This window comes from Setaria italica, chromosome VI, assembly GCF_000263155.2.
Source record: "Setaria italica strain Yugu1 chromosome VI, Setaria_italica_v2.0, whole genome shotgun sequence".
NCBI classification, from domain to species: domain Eukaryota; kingdom Viridiplantae; phylum Streptophyta; class Magnoliopsida; order Poales; family Poaceae; genus Setaria; species Setaria italica.
This window is the reverse complement of record NC_028455.1, coordinates 27,668,051-27,693,739: the sequence shown is the minus strand read 5'-3', so window position 1 is coordinate 27,693,739 and position 25,689 is coordinate 27,668,051. Positions and strand designations below refer to the sequence as shown.

Sequence of the window (25,689 nt, the reverse complement as noted above, 5' to 3'; positions counted from 1 at the left end):
AGAGCTACAGCCCCTACGTTCGATCTTGTCTTTCCATCAGAGATAATCTGAACTGCCGTGGCTTCTGTACCGGTCCTCGTCCTTGTGGTTAGTTGAGAGTTCAGTACTTCATTTAGGTGGCTGGTAGCGTTGTTGGTTCCGCTGTGGTACGACGCACTGTTGCCACCGGTGGCATGACCAATGAAAAGGGACAGTGAACCACCGAGCTTGCGGCGAGTAGAGCTCGTGAACATCGTCGTCAGATATTCAGATCAGGCGAAACAGTCCCTACCGCACCGTGTCAGGTCAAGGGCTCAAGCGCGCATCCAAGGACAATGGTATCTGTTTCGAAGAGTGCACCTACGGCATATGGCAATGCTTACATTAGCCAACTTTGTGTGCTTACAGCGTTCCAACTGCAAGTAGTGAAGCCTAAAGATCATTTCTCTCTAGGTTACCCGTTCAGCAACAGCAACCCAGCATGAGCTCCCGGGCATGGGACCTGAAAGCAAGCAGGACGACTCGGGAAGGCTGTGTCCTGCGCCGCGGCCACTACTTCAAGGCTGCTGGCCGCCGCCGCCCTCCGCTGGCGGGTCTCCGCCGCCTCCGGTGTCCACCTCCTTGACCTCCAGTATCTCGACGCGGCGGTTGGTCCTCTTGCGGAGCTTGATGGCCACGTCCTGCGGCACGAAGGCGCCGCAGACGCTCACCCGGTGCTGCTTCCGGTCGATCATGTGGCTCTCCAGGTCTTCCAATCAAGCCAAAAGCCATCAGAACAGCATCAGTAACGTTACTTTCTGAATTTCGGATCAAGCTGAAGCGTTTAGTATAAAACCTTGCATGTTGAGGAGCGCCCTCCTGATCCTCTGGTAGCACCCGTTGCAGTCGATGTTCATCCTCACCGTCATGCAGTAGAACTGCACCCCCACATCACAAACACCAGTCGTCAGTCAAGTCTCAGCACCTCCAGCAAGCACGATCATGGTGGCGCAGAGCGTTGGCCGTCATGGTGGTTACCTTGCCGCTCATCAATTAATCTCCCTTCTCCTGCTCGACCACGGCCAGCGGCGCCGGTAGATCTGTGGCCTCGCCGGCGAAGGAGGTGGTCCTGAAGAAGCCGCCCCAAAGAGAGGTTTGTTTGCAAGGGCAAAGGGCAAGTGGGCACGCAGCTGGGGCTAAGGGGATTTGATTTGGACTGATACCTATCTTTTGAGCTTTGTCAAGGCATCACCGAGGTCGCCGGAATCAGATTCTGGCCCAACCACGCAGGCTCCCTGGCTGCCTTGCACGTATGGGCATGGCGCCGGTCCTTTTCCTGGCACCTTTCGCCTTTCCTCCTGCCCGGCGCCGGCGCCCGCCTTGTGACGATGCTTCGGACACGGGCTCTCTCAACGTGGACTCTTGCGCATACCATAATCGTACAGCGCGATCGGAATCTTGGAAACGCGATGTGGACACACGGATTAGCAAATTAGCACGGCGGGAGAAGTGCAAATTTGACCGTCGGAGGTGGCGCGACGAGAGTGGCGTCGGCGGCAGTAGAGAAGGCTGCCAACATCGTCAGCAAAGCTAAACCTGTCAAACCTACCGTTGCCATACATTCAGAGCAGGATTTGATTCTTTTTCCAGCGGTAGCTCAGCCACTTGCTGCTACACCGCACATTGACATTTCACAACCATTCCGTTGCGCAGATAGAATCAGGCACAATGAAGTCCACTGCAACGTGATAACAGAATTCAACAAGTACCCAGAGGGGCAAAACCTGAAAACAACTTAACTATTTTGTGATATTTCTTTCAGTACAGTAGAGGATTCAGAATGATAACGTTATGTGAGAAGCACCACAGCTACAGGATGAACAAATTTAACAGCAAAAGGCTAGGATTGTCAAAAAAAACAAAAGCTCTAAAAACTGGAATCAAAACTCAGCCATTCTTCCCCTACTTTGAACATGACGTTAACAAAGCTCCTATCACCCCTAGAATGTTATAGAGAACAGGTAAAACTTATCTAGGTCAGTCATACATACAAACTGTATACTGGTCCTTGGTGACATCTTCACATCTAACTGCTCAGAACGGATGAGCCTTCAAAACTCCCGAAACCTTATCCGGGTGGCAAAGTAACCTGGGGATGCACAAAACCACATCTCACCGAGGCTGGTGTAACTCCAGAAAGGAAGAAGATAGCATGTTAGCCTTCAAGCGGTGTGAGTTGGGTTTCATCTGGACATCACAAGATTGGGAACCTGCACAGGCACACCCATAAAACACTGCTCTCCACTGCTCTTGCACGCCTCCTCATCAGGCACTGAATTCAGCTGACCAGAACTTCCACTGGGGCTGGATGAGCCCATGTCTCCGCTGCTGCTTCCACTGCTAGTGTCCGACTGCCTTCTTGAACCAGATCTTCTACTGCGCTTCCTTGGCCTCCACCTCAAGTTATCAAGCTTCAAAACATTTGTAAGGTCAGCAAAGACACGTTTATTATCACGTGAGATCTTGCTGACAGAAGATTTTTCATCACGCCTCTCATCAAATCGAAGGCCCTCCTCCAATTGTGGTTCTGGTTTTGGAGACATATTGACATCTAATGGAATTTGTTTCCGATTCAAATCTTCACTTCCAGTGCCTGTGGCGGAGGTCAGTTTGTTTGCGATATCTTTTCTTTCCTTCAAAGGATTCCATTTGTTACCAACCCACTCAAGGGAATGCCTCAGCTCATCTTCAAGAAATTCAGCTACTCGCTTTTCTCCTGTGATACATAACATAAAAAGAATGTAAGCTACTGGGCTTCGATATGCTAACATTGTGCTACTAATGTTCACGCATCATAAAAGCATGCCCAAAATTGCTGGGAGTGAAGTTACCAGGAAAATAAACTTGTAGATGCCCACTATCTCCCTGCCGCAACACAATTCCCTCCCACCAACCACCATGCCACCACGCATCAACAATGGCTCCAACATTAAAGCAAGAGGCCTTGCTTTCTCCCACATGTTGTGGGCGAACCATTGGCCTTCCAAGGAAACGTATTCCCAGTTGATCAGGTTTAGCAACCCTAGTCAGCATAACCCACTCCTGCAGCATACAAATCAGATCAAAGTTCAGTTAGAAAGCCCATTAACGTGAGCAAAGGTAAACAAAATTATAAAAATTGAACTTAACACACCTCCAAGTTTCCAGTTTCGTCAGCATCCTGGAGTTCTAGGTAGCGCACCTTGATTTTATCATTATGCCTCTTCAGGATCGAACATCTAAACCAACATCCCCTTATACCACTATCCTGTGATAGAACTTCCACTTGGCATCCAGGGTACAAGTATTTGTCACCCAAAAAACTAGATGCAGAAGCACCAGAACCAAGGAACTTTTGTGGATTAGCGTCATCATTGAATGCATCGCGCTTCCTCTTCAGCCCTCCATCTGAGCTGGGTCCAAATTTAGGGACCTTGAAACGCACCTTCAGAGAGGAAGTTGCATTGAACATGGTCCTCAGTACTCCCTGGCTCCAGTAGCCTTGAAGTTGTGTAACGTCAAAAGGCTTGACTTCATCATCATCTATCTGCCGGCGGCAAAAGTAAGGTTGCCACAAGCTGTATCTGGTACCACTCTTGAACTTCTCGTAGTGCTGAGCACTCAGGACTGCAGCCAATCCATCAATGCATTCTACATTGAGATCTTGACGACCAAGAGAAAAGAAAATCTCTCTGTCATCGACATCCATGGGCAACGGAACACCAACCTCATCAGCTTTGTCAAACCATCGCACCTTGACCATGTTGTATGAATTTGTATCCTCGTAGAGATCTTCCACATAAGCAATAAGTCTCTTCATCTCTTCACTCATGATGTATACAAAACTATGCACCTATAAGCATAGCAGGAATATATCAACTATGGTTCAACCTTAAAATGTTTAAGCTACATGAGAAAATATTGGCACTTAACCTCCACCTACTTTCAACTTTCTATGATGACAAAACGTTCCTTAATATCATCTCAAAGTAGTAATGGTAAAAGAATAAAAATGATTTGTCACAATGTAAAAGAAGCTTATCTTCAACAAAATCTACCCACTTCTTTCTCATGAAATTGCCCATAAGTTCAGAACTGGCATTTTTTTCTGGGGTTCAGTTTTATGCCTGCCTTTTAGGTATGGTGTTAGAAATGTAACTATTGTACTTGAAAATGAGCAAGGAGCAGAGGTGCACATACTGGTAAAGAAAGATCATGAAAGTGATCATTGAGTGGGCATACCGAGATAGTAATTCCCCTTCGGCAGAAAGATTTGTAGTGCTTCAAATGTTGTTGGCAATGCCATGCAGAACCCAACCATGTGAAATCTTTCGAAATTTCCCTAGAAGAAACATCCTGAAGAGGCGTAAAAGAAAATGCATTAGAAGGTGAATTAAGAATTATGAGAGGAATAAGAAAGGCAAGAACCAAAACATTACTGTACCTTTGAATAAGTAACCTGAGTGCAGTTAATGTCATTGTCGTCGTATGAATTTCCATTCCACCTATTAGCTGATGAGTAACCATAATTGCAACCTGCAAATGCAGCATTTTCACAATAAGAAAACGACCAAGAAAGCCTTTAATTGAAACCTTCATGTAATGAAGTAAAAAACTCTAAACCAAGATGAAGGCAGCACAGCAAACAAAACAAAGAACAAAAGGGAATGGAATGGAAAAGGGAAAAAGCGATGAAAGCACAAATCACCACAGCAAACAGGACAGAAGATGGAAAGCATAACTTGCGAGTAACTTCTAATTAGGGAGAACCCCTATCGTATGTCATGTATAAATTCTGCAAGATATGTTTCGCCATTTCATTCCATTAAAACATTGAGCCCAAAGCCACACGAATCATTTTCACTAGAATTTGTTGCTTTTCAAAGAAATGGAGGGAATTTTTTGCAGGAACATCCAGTGTGTGAAAGTACACGTTATATGGAATTGTGGATTAGTTCCATAGAGGGGTCAGGGAAGGCTATACAAGGGAAGATCAAAACAGCACCTGATTGAGTTTACATTCATGCTGCTGCTTCGTTTATCTCTATTCCCAAATGCCAAGCTTAAGCAATTGGCCCAAAGGAAGCCAGCAGCTGCTTCCACTGGGTCACACCTGTATTCTCCATAATCCTATGGAAAAGGAGAAGGCATGAGTTTCGCATGCAACCAAATTATTACTGAACAAACCGGGCGAGATTACAGTCACTTCTAGAAGAACCAAAAAGCAACCCAAAACCGATTCAACTAAACAGAAACTTAACCGATAGCTAAGGGAACACACAGAAATCCCAATACTATGAGATGAAAAGATATACTGTAATGGTCTATTCAAGAAGAAAACAACGTATTTCTGAGATGGCTAAAACGCACTACACCTTGGTAGCCAAGCAAGCTTGATGAAACAAAAAAGATTGCTGAGGGGTGAGGAGTACACAAATTGAATGGATCTTCCCTTTTCCATATAAAGCTAGAAGAATCGAATTAAACAAGACAAAGAATTGCAACTAAGAAAAATAAAAGAGACGAGAGCAAGCTGCTATTTCCGAATCCCACAACAGCAAAATGGAAAGAGTACAAGGAAGAAGACGGCTCTTCTTGCCAAATAAAGCGAGACACAGCAGGAAATGGAAGTAAAGCATCCGTGTTCCCTAGCCGCCGCTATTCCAGAATCCCCAACGGCCAAATGGAAAAATACGAGGAACAAGACAGCTCTTCCTGCCAAATAAGGCTAGGCACAGCAGGAAATGGAAGTAAAGCATCTGTGTTGCCTAGCCACGGCTATTCCAGAATCACCCAACAGCAAAAATACGAAGATGACGGGTTTTTATTGCCCAAATCAGCCAGCCGCAGCAGGAAATGGAAGTAAACCATCCGCGTTCATCTAATCTCGTACAGATGTCGCGTCGCATAAACAGGAGATCCGCTCAGCGCATCAGAGATTACAAACCGTTGCACCTACATCGCGCAGAACGAGCAAAATATGCAGGAGAGACGCAGATTACAGGGGGGAAATTGTAGAGGCGCAGAAACCAGATACGCGCCCAAATCCAAACGGACAAATCAAAGGACGGTGAGCCAAGGAGTCCTAGACGTGGGCCTCAAACAAACCAAGCACGTAAATCGGCCGACGAAATCCTTAATCCCCAAAAATCTCATCATTCACGGCACTCGGCCCAGAACGCATCCAAACAGGCGCAGAAGCGGGGCAGAAACACAAGGAACCGCGTCTGTGCGCCTGAAATCCGAACAAAAAACACGCGAAAATTCAACCCAGAACGCAACAAGCAAAGCCTCCTACCTTCCGTAGGACCAAATCGAGCAAAAAACAGGAGAGACCCAGACAGAATCATCTAAATCCAACACCAAATCGCCCAAAAACACAACCAGGGCGCAGAAATATTACCGGAAACGAGGGAGGACAGCCAGTCCACGACCTCCCGCCTGGACCGCCACCTCCTCGGGGCGCCTCCGTCCGCCCCCGCCCCAGCCGCCGAGGGCGACCGTGACGGCGACGGTGCCACCGCGACCGCTCCCGCGGCTGCCGCGAGCGCGCGGAGGAACCGCCCCTGCACGGCGTACGACATGTGCCGCGGGCTCCGCTCCCGCCCCACCACCGCCAGCTCCTTCGCGTCCCCCTCGCCGCGGAGGTAGTAGTGCACGAGGCGCCGGCCCCGGTCGTTGGACACCACCACCTCCTCCCACTGCGTCCACCGCCCCCTCGCCGCCGCCAGGGCCGCTGCCGCCGCGTCCTCCATGGCCGCCGCCGCCGCCGCGGAACCCTAACCCTAGATAGAAGGCGCCCGGCTCGTGTGGTGCTGGTGCGTATCGCGTCGCGTCGGGTGAGGAGACCTCGCACGAGGGGAGGGTCAGATTTTGGGAGAGAATAATGGGGGGTGGGCGAGGGAGAGGACGGGGAGGGATTTGGTCTTATTCGGGGGGAGGGAAGGAAAACGCGACCTGAACGGGGAAGTTTTTTTAACGGAATGGAAGGAGGGTGGGTGTTTTCGAGAAAGGGCCTCAAAGTTTTGGAAAATTAGTAAGAGATTTGCTAGACCTTAGATGCTTGATTTTTGAGCTTGTCTCAATCACTTTTAGCTGAGCCATTGGGGATTCGGCGTCAGGTTCTGGGGTTCGGGGTTGGTGGTTTACCTCCGTCTCCGGGTGTAGAGGAAGCTCCGAGGACGGCTCGTCGGCCGGCAGTGGAAGCGGAAGAGACGGTGGCATGGGCGCCGCCGGAGCCGGGTAGCGGGGGACCTCCAGTGGATGGTGGAGGTGGTGGGGGTGTTGAGCTCCAAGAGATTAGCGTCGGCGGCGGCGGAAGTGGCGAAGGCCGTCGAAGCTCGGCCGGGGTGGGAGCGGCGGGGGAGCTCGGGGGAGATGGAGGCGACGTCAGGGGGAGACGGAGGCGGCGTCGGGGGGCATCGGGGGAAGAAGATAAGAGGAGGGGAGAGAGAAACGAATCTGAGCTATTGATTTCCAATCGGACGGCAAAAAAAAAGTGGTTGAGAGATAGCTAAATCTCAAACGTTTGAGGTATTGACAGTCCCAATTAGTAAATGGAGTTGTTTAGTTTGGAGCTGCAACAATTTTTACATTTTGCATGAAAGTAAGGTGGATGAGCTTTGACTTTGGGAATTAAAACACCTGTGTCTATCCTGACAACAACCGAACTATCACGCTATATTTTTGTTTTGGGGTTGAGTTCCCAGCTATAACCCAAATGTTATTTCCAAAGGTTTTGCAAAAACATAATTACGAATTAAGTATCTTTTGTCTATAACAAGTCAAGTTCTATGATTAAAAAGTTATCTCTAGGTAAACAAATTCTGCAATCAACTTTAATTAGAAACAATTCGTCGGGAGATCACTACCAGTGATTTGCCATATGTGAGCAACATTTGAAGATTCTAGTTCATAAAGAAAACATATGATAAATCTTGTGAACCTATTACAATTTGAAAATAAATCAAAGGAGGTGGATGGAAATGTTTGCATTTCAACAATCTTGTAAACCACGAAGGTTTCTATCAATTGTGAGTAACCACAAAATTATCTCGAAGTGTATGTAATAACTAAGTACCATACAAAGCTCTAGTCTAGAGTCGTCTAGGATAATAAATTCAAGAAAAAAATAGTTGTGACACCTCTAACGTTGTCATAAGTGACATATATCTAGAACAGCTGAAGGGTAGAAACAAGCTTCAAAAAGGTAATATCTAGATCAACAAACTAATTCAAAAGAAAAATGTGAGAAAGGTTGAGGTACTTGAAAATGAAAAAAAAGAAGTAAACTCTACATGTTTAAATAACTAAACTAAACAAATTTGCAGTGAACATCCATGTGCAATCCAGACAGGCCACTATAACCGATATGTAAATGTGCTTACTAATGAGTCGCGATGATTGACTCCAAGATGGCATCCTCCACAGTAGCGGATTCAGTAAGGGGTTGGGGGTTCCAACCCTCCCCCTGCACCCATGCCTCATTGGAACCAAGGGAGAGCTAGGGAAGGAGAAGGTGAAGGGAGAAGAAGAAAAGAGGGAGGGGGGCAGGTCGCGGAAGATGAAGAAGAAGACATCACCCCTCCCCCACCCTATAGTTCATGGTTGCATCCACCTGTATCAGGAGGGTTCCCAGCCCCCTCCCTTCCTATAGCCGATGTATTGATGGAGAGAATAGAGAGGATGAGGGTAAATAATTGGCAATAAAAGAAGAAACATGGGGACACGGAGAAGGGAAGAGGAGAGGTCAGCCCCCTCCCTCCCTGATTGAATCCGCCACTAACCTCATCGACATACATGGCAGCTTGGTCTTGGTGAGAAGGCCATGCTCGGGGTCATGGCCATGGCTAGAAAAGGGTGGGAAGGCCTTAAGTCATGGACACCCTTAGATTTGAAGCCCTCCTCCTTATCCTCGTTTCCATTTTCACTTCTTTTCTGCAACTTCTACTAATCCTTGTGTCTTTACTTCCAGCAAGCAAAAATATGGGGATAAAATAGCGCTAACAAGATCTTTCCGAGGAAAGAACTACTTTGTGAAAAATAAATTGACAATTTTACCTAGCCGATTGATGGAACTCCGATCACCTTGCCTATGCCCTAGTTTGAAGTTCATGTCTCATCCTCATATCTGTATCTAAAGAGAGAGAAGGATGGGATGAGGATGCCATGCCTGCGAACAAGTCTTCCCCGGTTTAGTGTTTGGTGCCTTTCATGTAGGTCTAGGGAAGTAAGTAAGAGGAACTCTCTCCCTCGCCCGCTTGCTAGTCATGGACTCCGGTGATCTTAACTCCATTTCAACAAACTCGAACATATCTCCATCTTCCATCGATTCAAGAGGGGGTGTTAAATGGAAAATAAAAAGGAAAGGTTGAACAAACCAACCTCACGAAAACAATGAGTACTCTATAATGGGCCCCATAAGCAACAATGGAACACCCTAGTGCTTTCATGTGATAATTTATAGAAAGCGACATCGCAAGTGTGTGTATCCCTGCATTAGAAAAAAATGAGAGTTATGTGGCAACAGTACTAGCATTAGACCATAAAACTCACATTTCAATTACCACTCACTCGACATTTCAACTTCCCCATCATTCAGCTTTTGTGCCCATTTACTGGGTGATCTTTTTTGTGTGATAGAGCTTCCTCATCATTTTCAGATAGGTTAAGTTTTTGGGTGGAATATTATCAAAATCATTAGGGCGGAGAAATATAGTTGACGCTGGTGGTAGCAACGATTGGTGTCACATCATAGCAATGTGTCTCTTGTCACGGTAGTGGGAGATAACTTGTGGACGAGGTTTTGTACACATGTGATGATATATGACGACAAGTAGTGTCAAAGATAGATGAAAATGAGGCGTGACATAGTTCGACTAACAAAGTGATAGGTTGTGGTGCATCTACTTGAGCTGAGAGAGAAAAGTACTATGATACAGCAAGGCTGATGAAGTGAACTACTATGATACAACAAGGCTGATAGAGTGAAGTACTATGCTGACATAACCGACTTATAGTGAGAGAGCAAAGTATATGATACAACAAGGCTGACGAAGCGAACTACTATGATACAACAAGGGTGACGGAGTGAAGTATTATGATACAACAAGACTGACATAACCGAGTTATAGCGGCGCCCTGACCTTGGGTCACCTTACCATAACAAGCGCTTAACCACATAACAAGCCAACAAAATGGGAAGCTTCTCATTGCAGAACGAACATTGTGAGGAGTGGTATACGATGGATTCTTTTCTGTGGTGGCCGAGCAAGACCTTGTCTCTTGAGTCTTGACTTGTAAGGGTGACAACACCTTGGAGGGATGGGGTTGAGAGAGCTCAATGATGAAAAAGAGATCGTTTAGTCCCTCATTTCATATTATAATTAATTTAGCTTTGTCCTAGATCAAATATGTCTAAGTTCAACCAAGTTTATAAAAAAATATATTAAGATTTATAATGCCAAATAAATGCTCTATGCCCCTATTAAAACATATTCCATGGTAGTTTTTTGAAACTAATTTGATGTTGGAGAAGTTGATGGTTTTTTCTATAAAATTGATCAAAGTTATATTAAATTTAATTTAGAACAAAACTAGACAAGGTACTCCCTCCGTCCCAAATTATAGGTTGTTTTGACTTTTCTAGATTTATAGATATTAGTATGCATCTATACATATGGTGTATCTAAGTGCATAGCAAAATCTATGAATGAATCTAATAAAACCAAAACGACCTATAATTTGGAACGGAACGAGTATATAACTTGGAACGTAGAAAGTAAAAGGCAGTAAATGAAAAATTGAATAGCCCCCTCGCTGATTTCAGTGTAGATGAAAAAAAGACAGTAAGTCGTAGCACTGCTACGACTGCCGATGTTGAAAATTGACGGATGTTATGAAAAGTTGATGATTTTTTTTTTTGTAGGGAAGAAGAATTGAGGTTCAGCTCTCTCCTTGAATTTAGTCCCGCTGACACACTGCCACACTGGAAGCAGCAAATGTTGCTCTCTGCCCGCACCTTCGATGACAACTGCCAAAGGGGAGTTCCATTTTAAAAAAAGAAAAGAAAGTTAGAAAAGAAAATCAAAAGGGGAGATTTAAGATACTAGTATTAAATATAGATTAATTATAAAACTAATTGCACATATAGAGACTAATTTGCGAGATGAATGTATTAAACCTAATTAGTCCATGATTTTGACAATGTGATGCTACAGTAAACATGTGCTATGATGGATTAATTAGGTTTAATAGATTCGTACCGTGAATTAACCTCCTTTTATGTAATTAGTTTTATAATTAGCTTATATTTAATGATCCTAATTAGCCTTCGAATATTCGATGTGACAGAAATTTTAGTCCGGACTAAGATCCGAACAGCCGACTCGTAGTATCGTGATCGAATGGCACCCGATACAGATGACGATATCACGCAATGACGACGAGCATTGTTAATTGAGAAGAAACCCTAGTGCACGAGTTAGTGGCGTGGCACGATCACCTTAACCTCACGCCGGCATTAAGCAGCCGGATTATCTTATCTTCCTTTGCCTTTTTGTCCTCTCTTTTTGATTTTTTGATCGGAGAAGGGCAAGGCGAGAGATCTTCTACGCATCATCCGGCGTTCCAACGAAGTCATTGGCCGTTACCTCTACCAAATTCGAGCCACCACGGCCTCACCACAGCATGCCAGCAGAGTCGTGCGGCGCTGTAGATCCCGCCTGGCCGCCCGCCGGACGGATGCGCTCGGGCAAAAACGTAAAAATCCATTTTTATTTAATTAAAAGAAAAGAAAAGAAACGCAAAAATGCCCGCACGACGAAAGGGAAAGGCGGGACGCGCCCGGGCCGGCGTAGCGTAAATCATCACCACGCCCGGCGACAAAAGTCGCCGCCGTCGCAGCTGGATCCAGCTCACCCGCCCTTGGCCACCAGTCCACCACCGCCTTCCCATTCCCATCCCGCAACGGCCAAAAAAAATAATAAACGTAGCCCCGTTCCGTTCCCACGCGCGGCACGCCCGCCGCAGGTCACGGCCAGGTGGGCCCCGGGAAGACGTGCCCCCGCTGTTCAGCCTTGGGGTGCAGCGCACGCGGGTAGGCAAGGCGGTGGCGGAGGGCGCGATGCCGTGGGGCCCGCGGGTCGAGTGGAGCGAGGTGGGATGGGAGGAGTAGAGAATATCCGGCGGGCGGGGGGCTCTGACCCGGCTCCTCCTCCGGGAGTGCGTGAGAGCGAGCGGGCGATGCTTCGTTGGTTTGACCGGGTGGGTAGGTTAACCGCACCGCACGTGACATTTTTATGCCTTCAGTTCTAGAAGCAACACCGCTTTGGTTCATCTCGGCCGTAGGCTCTCCATCCGACGGTCTCCAAGCTCGGGGGACGGGAGGCGTTGCCTGTGGCCTGCAAATGAGCGCAGGCACAGGCGGCACACTACAGTGCGTGAACTAAAAGTTGTACACTTGTACTCCTACCAAGTACCAGTAGTACGTAACAGTGACAGTCGAGGTAAGCGTTGGGCTTGCCGAGCAAATTGCTTTCCAACCTGCCGAGCTAAAATTTAGCAAGTGAGATCGTTGTTCAATAGAGCTGCTATCTGATTCTTCATCCCATCCGACTTGCCACATTTCTCCTCACACTTACCAAATTTAGCAAGCCTTTGGCAAGCCAATTTGCCGTGCCAAATTGTGGATCTCACGTGCGGTAATTGGTAGAATGGAGAGTGCAAAATGGAGAAACTGCTGTAGTATGAAATGGAGAGGCTGTTGGAGTGGATGGAAAGTGTATATTTGTAGAGAGGAACCTAACTGTTGGGATTTGTAGAGTGAAAAATAGATAGTCTGTTGGAATGAGAGAGAGTGTGAAATGGATAGTATGTTGGAATGAGAAACTCAGGGGCTGTTTGGATCTTTAGTCCAGACTAAAATTCATATCACATTGAATATTCGGAGGCTAATTAGGAGGACTAAACATGAGCTAATTATAAAACTAATTACACAGATGGAGGCTACTTTTCGAGATTAATCTATTAAGCCTAATTAATCCATCATTAGCACATGTTTACTGTAGTACCACATTGTCAAATCATGGACTAATTAGGCTTAATAGATTCATCTCGTAAATTACCCTCCATCTGTGCAATTGGTTCTGTAATTAATTTATATTTAATACTTCTAATTAATATCTAAATATTCCATGTGATAGGAATTTTAGGAGCTTACAGGGAACAAACGGACCTCAATATGAAAGAAATCTATTTGCCAACGGAGTCAAACGAGGAAGATGCTCAATGACGGTAGTGCCCGCGTCTGTCAGTAGATCGACCCGGAGAGACGGGTGTGACCACGGCTGCCGGCCGGAAGGTGCGCGGCCGACCGCATCGTATTCCCCCCGTGTGTGAAATCAGGACCCAGAGTGGGTGGGCCTGCCTTTCGCCGTTACTGGTCGCGGCCCGGTTGTCACCTGTCAAGCCTGTCTGCTGCGGCTTCTTCTCACTCCCTTCCCCTTCCCCTTCCCCTTCAGTCCTTGACCTTCACTTCTCCTGTTTCTGCGAGGCTGTGAACGTGCTGGGCCGGTTCTCCTTTTAACCATGTCTTGCTGGTACGCTCATCAAGGAGAGAGGAGGGTTCAAGGCGAAACGGTGAAAGATATGGCACCGTTGCCAGCCTCCTGCTGCCATCTTCTTCTTACCACCCGGTGGACCCGCATGAACAGGGTGCATTGAACGAGCTCCACCCATCTCGAGATGGGCTCGATCGATCGGCGGCACAAACGGACGGCGAGGGCATCGGGCACGGACAGCCCGGTCCCCGTGCCCTACGTGATGACGCCCATGTGGTGTGTTCGGCCTGGCGAGTTATCTATCCACTGGGAGGAGCCAGGGACGGCATCACGGGACAGCCCGGGCCGAGACCACGGTAAGACGAGCGAACGGCACGCATCGCCTGCACTGCACCGTTGGCATCTCATAAAATTTCAGACGTGTAGCATAATCGAGCAATTGAGAAAAAGTTCGTTGCGGCAAAACAGTGGGAAGACATGGCGGGTCATCACTCGTGCGACATGCGCTCTCCTCGCCTGGCACGTCTGCATGCGGCTCGACTCGCCGATCGCGATCGGTCGGGTTAACAGTCGCCTGCGAAGTTTTTCCTTCAATCCCGTCCCGAGCCGTACTGCAGGCTCTGCACATGTGTTCTCCTCAGCTGGAGGGGGGAGTTGTCCAACTCGCGGCCGCCAATCATGACACGAGGATAAACGCATATAACCATCGAATCCTGTCGAATAGTCGTCCAAGTCAACTTCCATAACTTAACTTAAGGGTGTCGCATTGAATATTTAGATATTAATTAATAGTATTAAATATAGGTTAATTACAAAAATCAATTGTATAAATGAAGGCTAATTCGCGAGACGAATCTATTAAGGGGTGTTTGGTTCTCATGGTGGACTAAAGTTTGGACTAAAGTTTGCACTTTTTAGTCCTTAAACACCCAAACAGATGGACTAAAGTTAGGACTAAAGATTTTAGTTCTCTAGTCCACAAAATTGGACTAAAGTGGACTAAAGGGTGTCCAGGACACCCCTACCTCTCTCATTTATTACCGTCCCACCCTCCCGCCCGTCAGCCTCCCGCCCGGCTCCCTCCTGCCGCCTTCCGCCACGTTCCGCCCATCGCCATCAAGGAAGCGCGCCGCGGTTGGCGCCATCCCTTCCTCCCACACGGCTCCCTTCCGCCGCCTCCCACCCGGCCCCCGCCACCGTCGCCGCCCGCCGTCCTCCCTCCCATCGCCACCCTCCCACCCGTCGCTCTTCCTTCCTGCGGCGGCGGAGGCATCCTTCGGTGGAGGACGGCCTGCCCTGCTAGCGGAAGATCGATTTCGGGAGCGTACAACTAACGGTTCCCAGCGAAGGCGGCGCCGGTTTTGGCAGGGCAAGGGCATCCAACCCTTCAGAACACGCGGAGACGGCGTGGGCAGGGCGCAGCAGTCCGTCGCCCACCGCCCGCCTGCGTGGAGGAAGAGGCGGCTAGAAAATTTGGCACCAGAAGAAGGAGTGCTTGGTGCCAGGAGGTGCAGGCGCAGGAGTACTAGGGGTAGGGAAGAAGGGTAAAAGGGTCTTTGTTCAATAGCATTTGTGGACTTTAGTCCACTTTAGTCCATGGAACCAAATAGGGGTGGGACTAAAGTTTAGTCCATGGACTAAAGGAACCAAACAGGACCTAAGCCTAATTAGTCCATGATTTGACCATGTGATGCTACAGTAAATATGTGTTAATCATGGATTAATTAGGATTAATAGATTCGTCTTGCGAATTAGCTACTGCTTATGCAATTAGTTTTATAATTAGTTCACTCTAATTGGTATTCAAACATCCGATGTGACCCGAACTAAAAATTAGTCCATGGATCCAAACACCTCCTTACCATATGCACCCAAAGACCTAGGATTTCTTTGCAGAACAGAGATGCAAGCCATAGGATTTCCATCCCCTAGGCCTGCTAATGGGGCTGTACCCGTCCCTCCCCTGCCCCTACCCGCAGCAGCTGATAAATTTCTGCCAACCCACCCCTACCCAAAAGTTTAATTAATCAACCCTCCTGTCGGTGTTTAGACCCGTCAACTTACCGAGGGGGGTACCCGAGGTAGTGTTTTATGTGTGGAGCTTGCCAAAATTAGGAACCCAATGGTGAACTTGAACACACGATTTAGACAGGTTCGGGCCGCTTATGTCGCGTAATACCCTACGTCCTGTGTGTTGGTTGGATTGTATCGATTGCTGTTATTTGGAAGGGTCCCTCCCTCGCCTTATATTGCCGGGGGCAGGGTTACAGGTCGGTTGCTTTACAAGAGTACTAGTCGGATTCGACTAGAGACTCCTACTCTAATTGCTACTAGTAGTTTCCTAATCCTTGACTAGTTCTTGTCCTCCATGTAGATCACGCCATTCTGCACCGTAGTCTCCATGTCTGACACATCTCGATGTACAACCCCGTATTGCATGACTGTCCAGACCTCCTAGTGGGCCCATAGATGTATGGCCCACAAGCCCCCGAGTACTTTTTAATCAAATATAGCAGTTCCGAGTAGTTTTGTGGGCTTCTCCAACTAGTTTGTGGTGCTCTTCGAGTACTCGTCAGATCTCAGTCTTCAAATGCTTTCAAGTACTGCCATGCGGTTCGAATGTCCTCAAGATTTAACTTGGTCTTGAATTTTCAACCTTGAATTTTATATGTAATGCGATGAAAATCGCACTCCATATGGAGTAACCCCCGAGTCTTAGATTGAATTGAAAAATTAGGCTGAGAGTTAATCTTATAGTTTTACTTCTCTTTCACCTTGAAACCTAAAAGAAAAAACTTTTTAGCTGATGGGCACGTGGCACACAGCCCCCGAGCCGTTACATGACTAGTTTGGGTATAAGGGGCAACCATTGGTCAAAGTGACCATTCGCCAACAGTAACTTTATCTCTTTCAAAAAATTTGAAAACCATCAAGCGATAACTGATGGTTTAAAAAAGCGGAATATTCCCCATAATTTTCGCCGCTCAGTTAATTGTGCCGCAGTTATAAATAACGGAGGAACTCATCCCTTCCATTTCACTGAGCCATTGCGCCCGTTCACCTCCCGCACTGTAACCCTAGCGCCGCCGCTTGCCATTCTCGAGCTTTGAGTGCCATCATCCCCCACTGCCTAGCCCTCCAGCTCATGCGCAAGAAAACCTTAGTGGCAATGAGACCGAAGAAGGCATCCTCCAACAAGGTGGTAGAGAGCAAGAAGTGGAATGCCAACAAGAGGGAGAAAGAGATCCAGCTGCCGGCACCAAAGTACAACAAGATGGACTAGACGGCGTCGCCAAATCAAGCCTGCACGTGGAAGAAGTCCGTCATGAAGGAGGCGGATATTCAAGCACTGGTGGATGCTGATCTTCTCCAAGAGCAGGACTTCGCCTACTGAAGGGAAGCCTACGGCAACCGATGGCCCATGGAGAGCTTCGCCAATGAGACAGTCATCTTCGCGCACTTCGTCGAACAAGGTGTGGCGCTGCCCTCATCGGATTTTTTCCGTGGGCTCTTGAGGTACTACAAGCTGGAACTAATCCACCTCAATCCCAATTCAATTTTGCACGTCGCCATCTTCGTGCATCTCTGGAAGGTGTTCCTTGGCATTTAGCCACACTTCCAATTATTTAGGAAGTTTTTTAGAGTGAAGCCCCAGTCCCGAATGGATCATACTGAAGTAGTCGGATGGGCAGGGATCCAACTGCGGGAGTAGAATAAGGGCCAATACTTGGATTATGAACTCGTAGGCTTCCATTTTACATTGGAAATCACGAGCCCCATCTTCCTAAGGTGACCGGCCATCGTCCAGTATGGAACAACCACTGGTTGGACGAGCCAAGTACTGCCGACAGCTTCCAACTGCTGGAGCTGATAGCAAAGATCGCCACGCTTAAGAGGGAAGGTATGACCGGAATCGGTGTGGCCTTCAGCTTCATGAGGAGGTGAGTCCAACCCCTGCAGCTGCGCTGCACATGGGAGTATGACTACTCGGGTCCCAATGACCCATCGCGGATGACGTCAGAAGACTTGTCCACGGATGAAGTGATGGTACGATTGAAACGCATCTTCAAGCACGTCAGGCGTATGCCGGCAATCGTGCGAGAACACTACGCCGCCAATCCGCCAAATCCTGTAAGTACCCATGGCCTGCAGCCCTCGAGTACTAATTTTTTGTACTTTGTTAAGTAGTTGACTTGTCTTTTGTTTGTAGGATGAAGTCCACTTGTACTGCTCCAACCCTCCTCCACCTGGAGCCAACATCACCCCACGTGCACAGCCCCTTGCGGCTGTGCAGAAGGCGATTGAGGAGGAAGAGGATAAGGAAGATTCGGAGGATTGGTCCTCCTTTAGCAGCTCTGAATCAGAAGCTGTTGAAAAATTCATCGTCCAGCCTCGTCTTTCTGACAAGGCAGGGTTGTCTTCCGGGATGTCCAATCATGAAGCTAGGGACGAGCTGGAAGTCGGATTGGCACAGCCCCCGAAGAAGGCGCGCACAGTCACTGTCAAGCGGGTGGCGAAGAAGTTATCTACCCATGAAGTCCCACTCCGGTAATTACATTTGAAAACGGACAAGATCCTGAGGATCGAGTACCTGTAAGTTGTTTGCTTTATCACCATGCCTAACTTTGATTCTGACATGGACGATTTGCAGGTAGTCAAGGTGGAGATGGAGGCAGTGAAATCGACTACTGAAGTTGTGTAGCAGAAGCTGCCTGCGATAGAGGAAGTTGTTGAGTTGGAGGATGACAAGAAGTCTCCTGCCAGCAGGGCCAACCCCACCCCTACGCAGACTACTCAAGGGGTGAAGATGACAACTACGGCTGGCAAGGATCTATCTGCGACCCAACGAGCCGCACCGAAGAAGTCGTTGCCCACCGTGAAGTCTCTGTGTCTGGGGGCTGGGCCGTCCATCAAGATCAAGAGGTCCACCAAGTAAGTATCCGAGTACTGATTTTAACTTGGTGTTGCTGTGTAGTGTGTTTCTGACACTTGTCTTGTTTCAGGATCTGCCAGCATGGATATTGGGGGCCCAAGGCCAAAGTCTGGAGCTGATGGCAGTAGCCGCTCAGCCCCAAAGCTCGCCTTAGAGCCTACAGTTCCACCACCAGAGGAGCAGCCCGCGCCCGAAATCGCTCCAAGTGTGGTATCTCTTATCGTGGCCCTTTATGCATGATGTCTTGACATCGCTTAACGTTTCTGCAATGCCAGCCCCCGAGCTTCCAGAGGCTGAACCCATCATGGAGAGTACTTCCGCGGTGGTGACGGAGTTGGTGGCTCTCATGCTGAATCCCGAAGCCGAGCTAGAGCCGAGACGGAGGTGGAAGTGGCAGCTACGGATGAAGTCAAGGCTATGTTTGTAGCCTCCGAGCCGGACGCTGATGTGGAGGCTGCTGGGGTACTCCAAGTGATGGCGATCGTCCTGCCGTCCAAGGCGGGGCTGTCGACTAATCACGGGGCTGCCTCCCTTTTGCCTTTAGAGGCTGGTCCGACAACTAGCCGGGCGCTGGTCCCTCTCAGTGCACCGGGTGCCGAGAAGCATGAAGAACACAATGAAGACTGGATTGCTCTGGGGGTGGATCTAGAGAAGATCCAGTTGATAGCTAACCCTCTAGCCACCATTCAGATGGAGGCCTTGGTCATGGAGATGCATCACCGTGTAGGTGAATTTACAGAGATAACTTTCACTTCTGCTGTAGTCTTTGACTTGAATTTGGTACCGCTACTCATACGAGTACTTGCTCTATTTTGTAGAAACTGATCCAGCGCTCCCGTGAGAAGTCGAAGATGATCCAAGCGAACGGGGACACCATCATGTAGGCCCAGGTGCTGGAGTAGAAACAAGCCGAGGAGTGCCAGTCTTCCTTCCAGCTTCTCATGAAGTATGATGGCTAGGCTGGCGAGTACCGGAATCTCATGCAGAAAACTGATGAAGAAAAAGACCATCTCCGGAAACTGAATAAGGATTGAGGAATCGATGCGAATGTAAGTTGTCACCTCCCGCTAGTATTCGAGTACCGATTTGTAGTTGATGATGCTAATTTGCTCCTTGGCTTTGTTGTTGCGGAGCTTACCAAAGAAAACAAGGATCTCCAGGGTCGTGTCATGTATTGGCAGAACTCGTACTACCAAGTTACGGACCAGCACAACAAGTTGTCAGCCTAGTACGAGACTCTAGAACACAAGCTTGAGAAGAAAAAGAAGCTGCGCGTGGACGGAGAAGTCGAACTTGTAGAATTGATGACGAAACTCTGAGCGGAGGAGGATGAGTTAGTGGCAACCAAACATGCTCTCAAGGAGCTAACAGAAGCCACTCAACCTGTCGCCAATATGGTGGAGCCCCCAGAACAAGGCGTGGAGCCCCGTCCCTTGGCGGAAATACTCAAGAAAGTAACCGGGAAGATCACTGGCTACATCCAGAAGACGACAGAGTCTGTCTCCAAGCAGTTGCTGGCGATGGTGAAGTCTTTCTACCCGTAGGTTGACTTGGCTCCTGTTGCGGAGGGCATCACGGAAGACTGCAGTTCCAGCAGTATGTGCAGGAGATGGCTCCCATCGCTAAGGAAGTAGCCGGTCAGATAGACCTTGAGTTGTTGTAATGTATAAAACATCATTAAGTTATTGTAATGTAAACAAATCATGAAATGAAATGTAAATTATTTGAAGTCTTGTCGCAATTTCTTTTTGCTTGTCGACTTGTTTGAATCTTTTTGGTTCAGTGCATCTCATGAACTACCTTGATGTTTGCTCGTGTGGTAGTCGTGAGTGTATGCACACAAGGCTACTCCTATGAGCCTCTTCAGATACGCTATGTAGAATACCTTTTAGGATGTAACTCCTTTTGCGGAGTGCCAATACTCGAGTATCTGGTAGTCAAACTCTTCAGGCGAGTAGACTCTTCAGAACTTCATGAACTGGAGCCTACCTTTGCAACCTCTCTGGGTTGTTCGGGTGTGGTGCTTTGAAGGCCTGAAAATACAGACTTGTTATTACAAGCTGTGACTAGACTAGATTGTCTAGATAAGATCTCGGGTAGTATAGATAACTCCCAAGTTACTTGACGGCTTCTTTTTTGCGGATGCCATCGATGGACAGTTTTGTCCAAGGAGCTAATTAGCTCATGAATTTTGTGCGCAGGCTTGCTTTTTGCAAGTTTCTACTATCCAACAAGTTGAATAACCCGATAGATATGTGTGCAAACTTGTTACTATAAACCACATATGGACAATTTTTGTCCGTCGAGTTAAATAACTGGAGAATAATATTTGTGCGAACTTGTGAATACAAGCTGCGAGTTGGGTGATAGTACCGGGGGAGTTGAATAGTGCGGCGAACTTTGCTTTTGCAAGCCGCAATTTTGGGCAGAGACTAGTCGTTTTGCGACAAAAATAACTCTGCTCTATTGAGTTGTAATTTATACAACTGAGGCTGTTGACCGATTTACATGAATATGTAAACTATGGGTAGAATCGACACAAGTGTTCGATGTTCCACGAGTTGTCGACTTCTTCACCAGTGAGCGTTTGGAGCCTATACGACCTAGGTCCAGTGATCTTGGAGACGATGAAAGGACCCTCCCATGGCGAATTTAGCTTGTGCATCCCCTTGGTGTCTTGATACGGTTGAGGACTATGTCGCCTGTGTGGAACGAACGTTCTTTGACATTGCGATCATGATAGCGGCGAATTCCTTCAAGGTATCTTACTGACTAGATGAGTGCTGCACAGCGAGCTTCTTCGAGGCTGTCTAAGTCTAGACGCCTTGTATCTTCTGCCGCACCCTCCTCATATTGCTCGACTACTAGAGCTTTCCACATGACGTCGGCGGGAAGGATGGCTTCTGATTCGTAGACCAGGTTGTAGGGTGAGTAGCCTGTAGGCTTGCACGGGTGTGTGCAAAGCCCCCAAAGGACATTGGGTAGCTCCTTGAGCCACTTGCCCCATTGGTGTTGCCACTGTCATGTAGTTTTTTTTTAGAGTTTCCAGTAACATACCGTTGGCACGCTCAACCTGGCCGTTGGCCCACGGATGAGCGATAGAGATGTACTGGACGTCGATCTCGCTATTCTCACAGTACTCGTAGAGCTCGTGGTTGTTGAAATTTGAGCCCAGGTCTGTGATGATGTGATTAGGGAAGCCGTAGCGATGGACAATCTCATCGAGGAAGTCAAGTACCCAGTTTGCCTTGGGGCAGGTTACTGGCTTCACCTCGATCCACTTGGTGAACTTGCCAATCGCCACGAGTACTCGATTGAAGCCCTCGGGCGCCATAGGCAGAAGGCCAATCATGTCTAGCCCCCAGTATGCGAAGGGCCAGGAGGGTGGTATGGTGATCAACTTGTAGGCACGAACATGTTCCTGCTTCATGAAGAATTGACAACCTTAGCACCGGCGGACTAGTTCTTCGGTGTCAGCGAGAGCTGTAGGCCAATAGAATTCTGCTTTGAAACCTCTGCCCAAGATCGTTCTTGAAGATGCGTGGTTGCCGCATATACCCTTGTGGATCTCCTCCAATATGTCCTTGCCATCTTGTCGTGAGACGCACCTCATGAGTACTCCAGATGATGCACCTCGTCTAAAGAGTTTATCCCCGACTAGAACGTAGTTCTTACCACGCCACGATACTTGCTCTGCTTCTGTCTTGTCGGGAGGCAACTTGTGTTCCTTAATGTAGTCGATGAAGGGGATTCTCCAGTCTACATCGATCATCATAACCTCCCGGTCTGGCGCATCATTGCCTCGATCAGTGGTTTTAGATGGTGCCGGCTCCACTATGGATGGCTTGTGTAGCTCATGGATGAAGACCCCTGCTGAAACTTGAGCACGAGTAGATCCGAGTTTGGACAAGATATCTGCGGTTACGTTGTTGTCATGAGCCACGTGATGGAACTCCAGATCGGAGAACTTGTTCTCTAACTTGCGTACTTCAAGGCAGTACGCGTCCATGTTGTCCTTGTGGCGATCCCACTCGTCATTGACTTAGTTGATGACTACTAGTGAGTCGCCGTAGACCAACAACCGCTTGATTCCCAATGAAACTGCCAGGCGGAGCCCATGCAGAAGCGCTTCATATTCAGCTTCATTGTTGAAACCTCCCAGAAGATTTGCAACATATATTTGACTTGTTCGCCTTTGGGAGAGATTAAGAGTACTCTTGCACCGGCGTCCTTGAGCTTGAGCGATCCATCAAAATACATGACCCATTGCTCTGGGCGTTCTGCCGGTGTGGGTACTTAATTTTCCCACCACTCTACCATAAAATCGACTAGTGCTTTGGACTTGATGGCAGTTCTTGACTTGAATTCCAAGGACAAGGCTCCAAGTTCTACTGCCCGTTTGGAGATTCTTTATGTTGCATCTCTATTGTGGATGATGTCGCCCAATGGGAAGTCTGTGACGACGGAGATGTTGTGTTTCTAGAAGTAGTGTTGTAGCTTCCGCGAGGTGAGTGATATTGCGTATAGCAATTTTTAAACTGGCGGGTACCTGGTTTCGGAATCCGACAACACCTCGCTGACGAAGTAGATGGGCCTCCGTACTTTGTATACATGGCCTGGTTCTGGTCTTTCAACCACAATCGCCGTGCTGACGACATTAGTAGTCATGGCGATGTAGAGCACCAAGTCTTCATTGGGAGTAGGCGCTGTGAGGACTGGTGGATTTGATAAGAAGTCCTTCAGTTGTTGAAGGGCTTGTTCTGCCTCCTCGATCCACTGGAATTTAGCTTACCTTTTGAGTAGTTTGAAAAAGGGTAGTCCACTTTCTTCGAGCCTTAAGATGAATCTGTTGAGGGCCGCCATGCATCCAGTCAGCTTTTGGATGTCCTTGATGCACGATGGGGGCATGCAAATTTGTGATGCCGGCGATCTTCTCGGGATTAGCCTCGATTCCTTGATGATTTTGATGATGAACCCGAGTTGTTTTCCAAAGGGTACACCGAACACACATTTTGTTGGGTTCAGTTTCCACCGGTATGTTCACAAGCTTGTGAAGGTTTCTTCCAGATTCGCAATCAAGTCGTTGGGATTTCTGGTCTTTGTGACCACGTCATCCACGTACGCCTCTATGTTGCAGTGTAGTTGTTTCCTGAAACACTCCTAGATGGCTCATTGGTATGTGGCGCCTGCATTCTTCAACCCGAAGGACATTGCTGTATAGAAGAAAGCTCCATACGGGGTGATGAACACGGTCTTTATTTGGTCTTTTTCCTTGAGAGCAATCTGGTGATACTCCAAGTGGCAATCAAGGAAACAAAGTAGAGCGCATCCACCCATCGAGTCAATGACTTGATCAATCTTAAGGAGCCCAAAGGGATCCTTTGGACAATGCTTGTTGAGCTTCGTGTAGTCGACACATATCCTCCACTCATTGTTGTTTTTCTTGCGCACCAAGATAGGGTTGGCCAGCCACTCTGGATGATAGACTTCTTTTATGAAGCCAGTAGCGAGTAGTTTGGCCAACTCTTTTTTGATTGCTTCTCTTCTATCTTGGGTGAATCGACGTAGTCATTGTCATTTGGGCGTAGCTTTGGGGCCCACGTTTAGTGAGTGCTCGATCAACTCCCTGGGCACCCCCTGCATATCTGATGTCTTCCATGCAAAGATGTCTCGGTTGGCCTGGAGGAAGCTGACGAGAGCATCTTCCTATTTGGGATCGAGCCCTGAGTCAATCAGGGTAGTCATGGAGCTATCGCCAGTCTCAAGGTCAATGGCTTTGATATTGACTTCTTCTTTGGTATTTTGAGTTCTGTCAGGGACAGTTTCTTGGAGACAGTGAAGACTTGCATCATGGAATTTGGAACTTGAGTAGTCGCTACCAACTCTACGGTTTTGTGTCGCAGTCGTAGGATCTTTTCAAGTCTCCGCGTAGGGAGAGTACTTCCTTTGGTCCCGGCATTTTGAGTACTAGGTACACGTAATGCGGGATGGCCATGAACTTGGCCAGTGCAGGTCTTCTGAGGATAGCATGATACGATGTTTCGAAATCAGCTACCTTGAACCGGACATACTCGGTCCGGTAATGTTCCTTGGTCCCGAAGGTTGCTGGCAAAACCACCTGAACAAGGGGTACAACTGCGTTGCCTGGGACAATCCCGTAGAATGGAGAGTTCGTCGGGGTGAGCATATCTGTTACGTCGAGGCCCATCTTCCTCAAAATCTTGGCGAAGAGCATGTTGAGACCACTGCCGCCATCGATGAGTACTTTGGTCCTGTTACCAGGACCTTGCATTGCCCCTGCAAATTTGTTTGTGAACGCGACCTTCAATTGACTCCACATGTCAATGGAGTTCCCTTCTAGAGATTTGAGCCATGTGAGTGGCCCTACCTCCATGCAAATGGGGAAGTAGATGACTTTTGTATCATCGTTTCCTCCCGCCGCTTGTACTGACAACGAATAGCACCTCAGCCATTGGATTGGGTCTTGCTTGCCATCGTACTTGGTAATACCCGGAGGTTTGAACTTGTCGGGTAGGGCTGTCTTTCGTACTCGTTTGGAGAAGGCGGGGAACCCGTCAGAATCTTCTCCCGAGTAGTCGTCTTCCTGCTCGTGTTCGCGGCGGCACCCTTCGATAACATTACAGGCGTCGTGATTTTTGTTGATCTTTTGACGAAGGTCATGTACTGAGCGTTTGGGCTCTAAATGGGGCCCATGGTGGCCACGGCCTCCTGAGGGTCCCATCCGACTACCTTCTGCCCTGTGCTGACTTGTTCTGGGGTTCTCAATTCTGGGAACCTTGTTTTGATTAGGTCTGGCATCCTCTTTGTGACTAGGTCTGGCGCTACTGCCATGATGGGAAGAAGTGCATCTAACCGAACTGATAGGGCTCTGTCGATCGAGTTGCTCGTACGTATGCTTCGCCAATAGAGCTAGTTGTCTAGTGTACTTGGTTTGTGGCATTGCCCGAGTAATCAAGTCGATGGATGCGATGGTGGCGAGAGGAGTGTGATGATAACGTGATTGAACTGCTTCAAACGCATGGTCCAAGTTCATGATGGGTAGTCGGTGCAAGGCGGCGGCGATGCTCTGCCCTTGCAGCATTTCTTGCTCGCCGACGATTCCTTTGAGATTCAGTCTCTTCACCTTGCACGTTGGCGGTGAGTTCATCCTGCGAGATGTCGTCTGGGTGACGTTCGTGA

The 25,689-nt window shown here is 48.0% G+C and overlaps 2 protein-coding genes across 2 annotated transcripts; both read right to left on the bottom strand.

The window, feature by feature from the left end:
* Nucleotides 1-304: 304 nt before the first annotated feature.
* Nucleotides 305-1,324, bottom strand: LOC111257617 (heavy metal-associated isoprenylated plant protein 26-like). The gene is made up of 3 exons (XM_022827516.1): nucleotides 997-1,324; nucleotides 815-896; nucleotides 305-727 (listed from the first exon to the last, which is right to left on the bottom strand). The coding sequence occupies exons 1-3, from the start codon at nucleotides 1,006-1,008 to the stop codon at nucleotides 537-539; spliced, it is 285 nt and encodes a 94-aa protein (XP_022683251.1). The 5' UTR covers nucleotides 1,009-1,324; the 3' UTR covers nucleotides 305-536.
* A 400-nt stretch (nucleotides 1,325-1,724) lies between these two features.
* LOC101773716 lies at nucleotides 1,725-6,911 on the bottom strand. The gene is made up of 6 exons (XM_022827515.1): nucleotides 6,401-6,911; nucleotides 4,442-4,533; nucleotides 4,240-4,353; nucleotides 3,152-3,850; nucleotides 2,850-3,060; nucleotides 1,725-2,734 (listed from the first exon to the last, which is right to left on the bottom strand). Exons 1-6 carry the CDS (start codon nucleotides 6,750-6,752, stop codon nucleotides 2,202-2,204), a joined length of 2,001 nt encoding a protein of 666 aa, XP_022683250.1. The 5' UTR covers nucleotides 6,753-6,911; the 3' UTR covers nucleotides 1,725-2,201.
* Nucleotides 6,912-25,689: the final 18,778 nt, after the last annotated feature.

What these genes read in the sequence shown, in the direction of transcription:
- LOC111257617 (XM_022827516.1), bottom strand. An exon ending in GGCGCTCCTCAACATGCAAG is followed by an intron (nt 728 to 814) that starts GTTTTATACTAA and finishes CTTGATTGGAAG; the next exon opens with ACCTGGAGAGCCACATGATC.
- LOC101773716 (XM_022827515.1), bottom strand. Translation starts at nt 6,752, where the DNA reads ATGGAGGACGCGGCGGCAGCGGCCCTGGCGGCGGCGAGGGGGCGGTGG. An exon ending in GCTGTCCTCCCTCGTTTCCG is followed by an intron (nt 4,534 to 6,400) that starts GTAATATTTCTG and finishes CTGCATTTGCAG; the next exon opens with GTTGCAATTATGGTTACTCA. An exon ending in GAAGGGGAATTACTATCTCG is followed by an intron (nt 3,851 to 4,239) that starts GTATGCCCACTC and finishes CTATGCTTATAG; the next exon opens with GTGCATAGTTTTGTATACAT.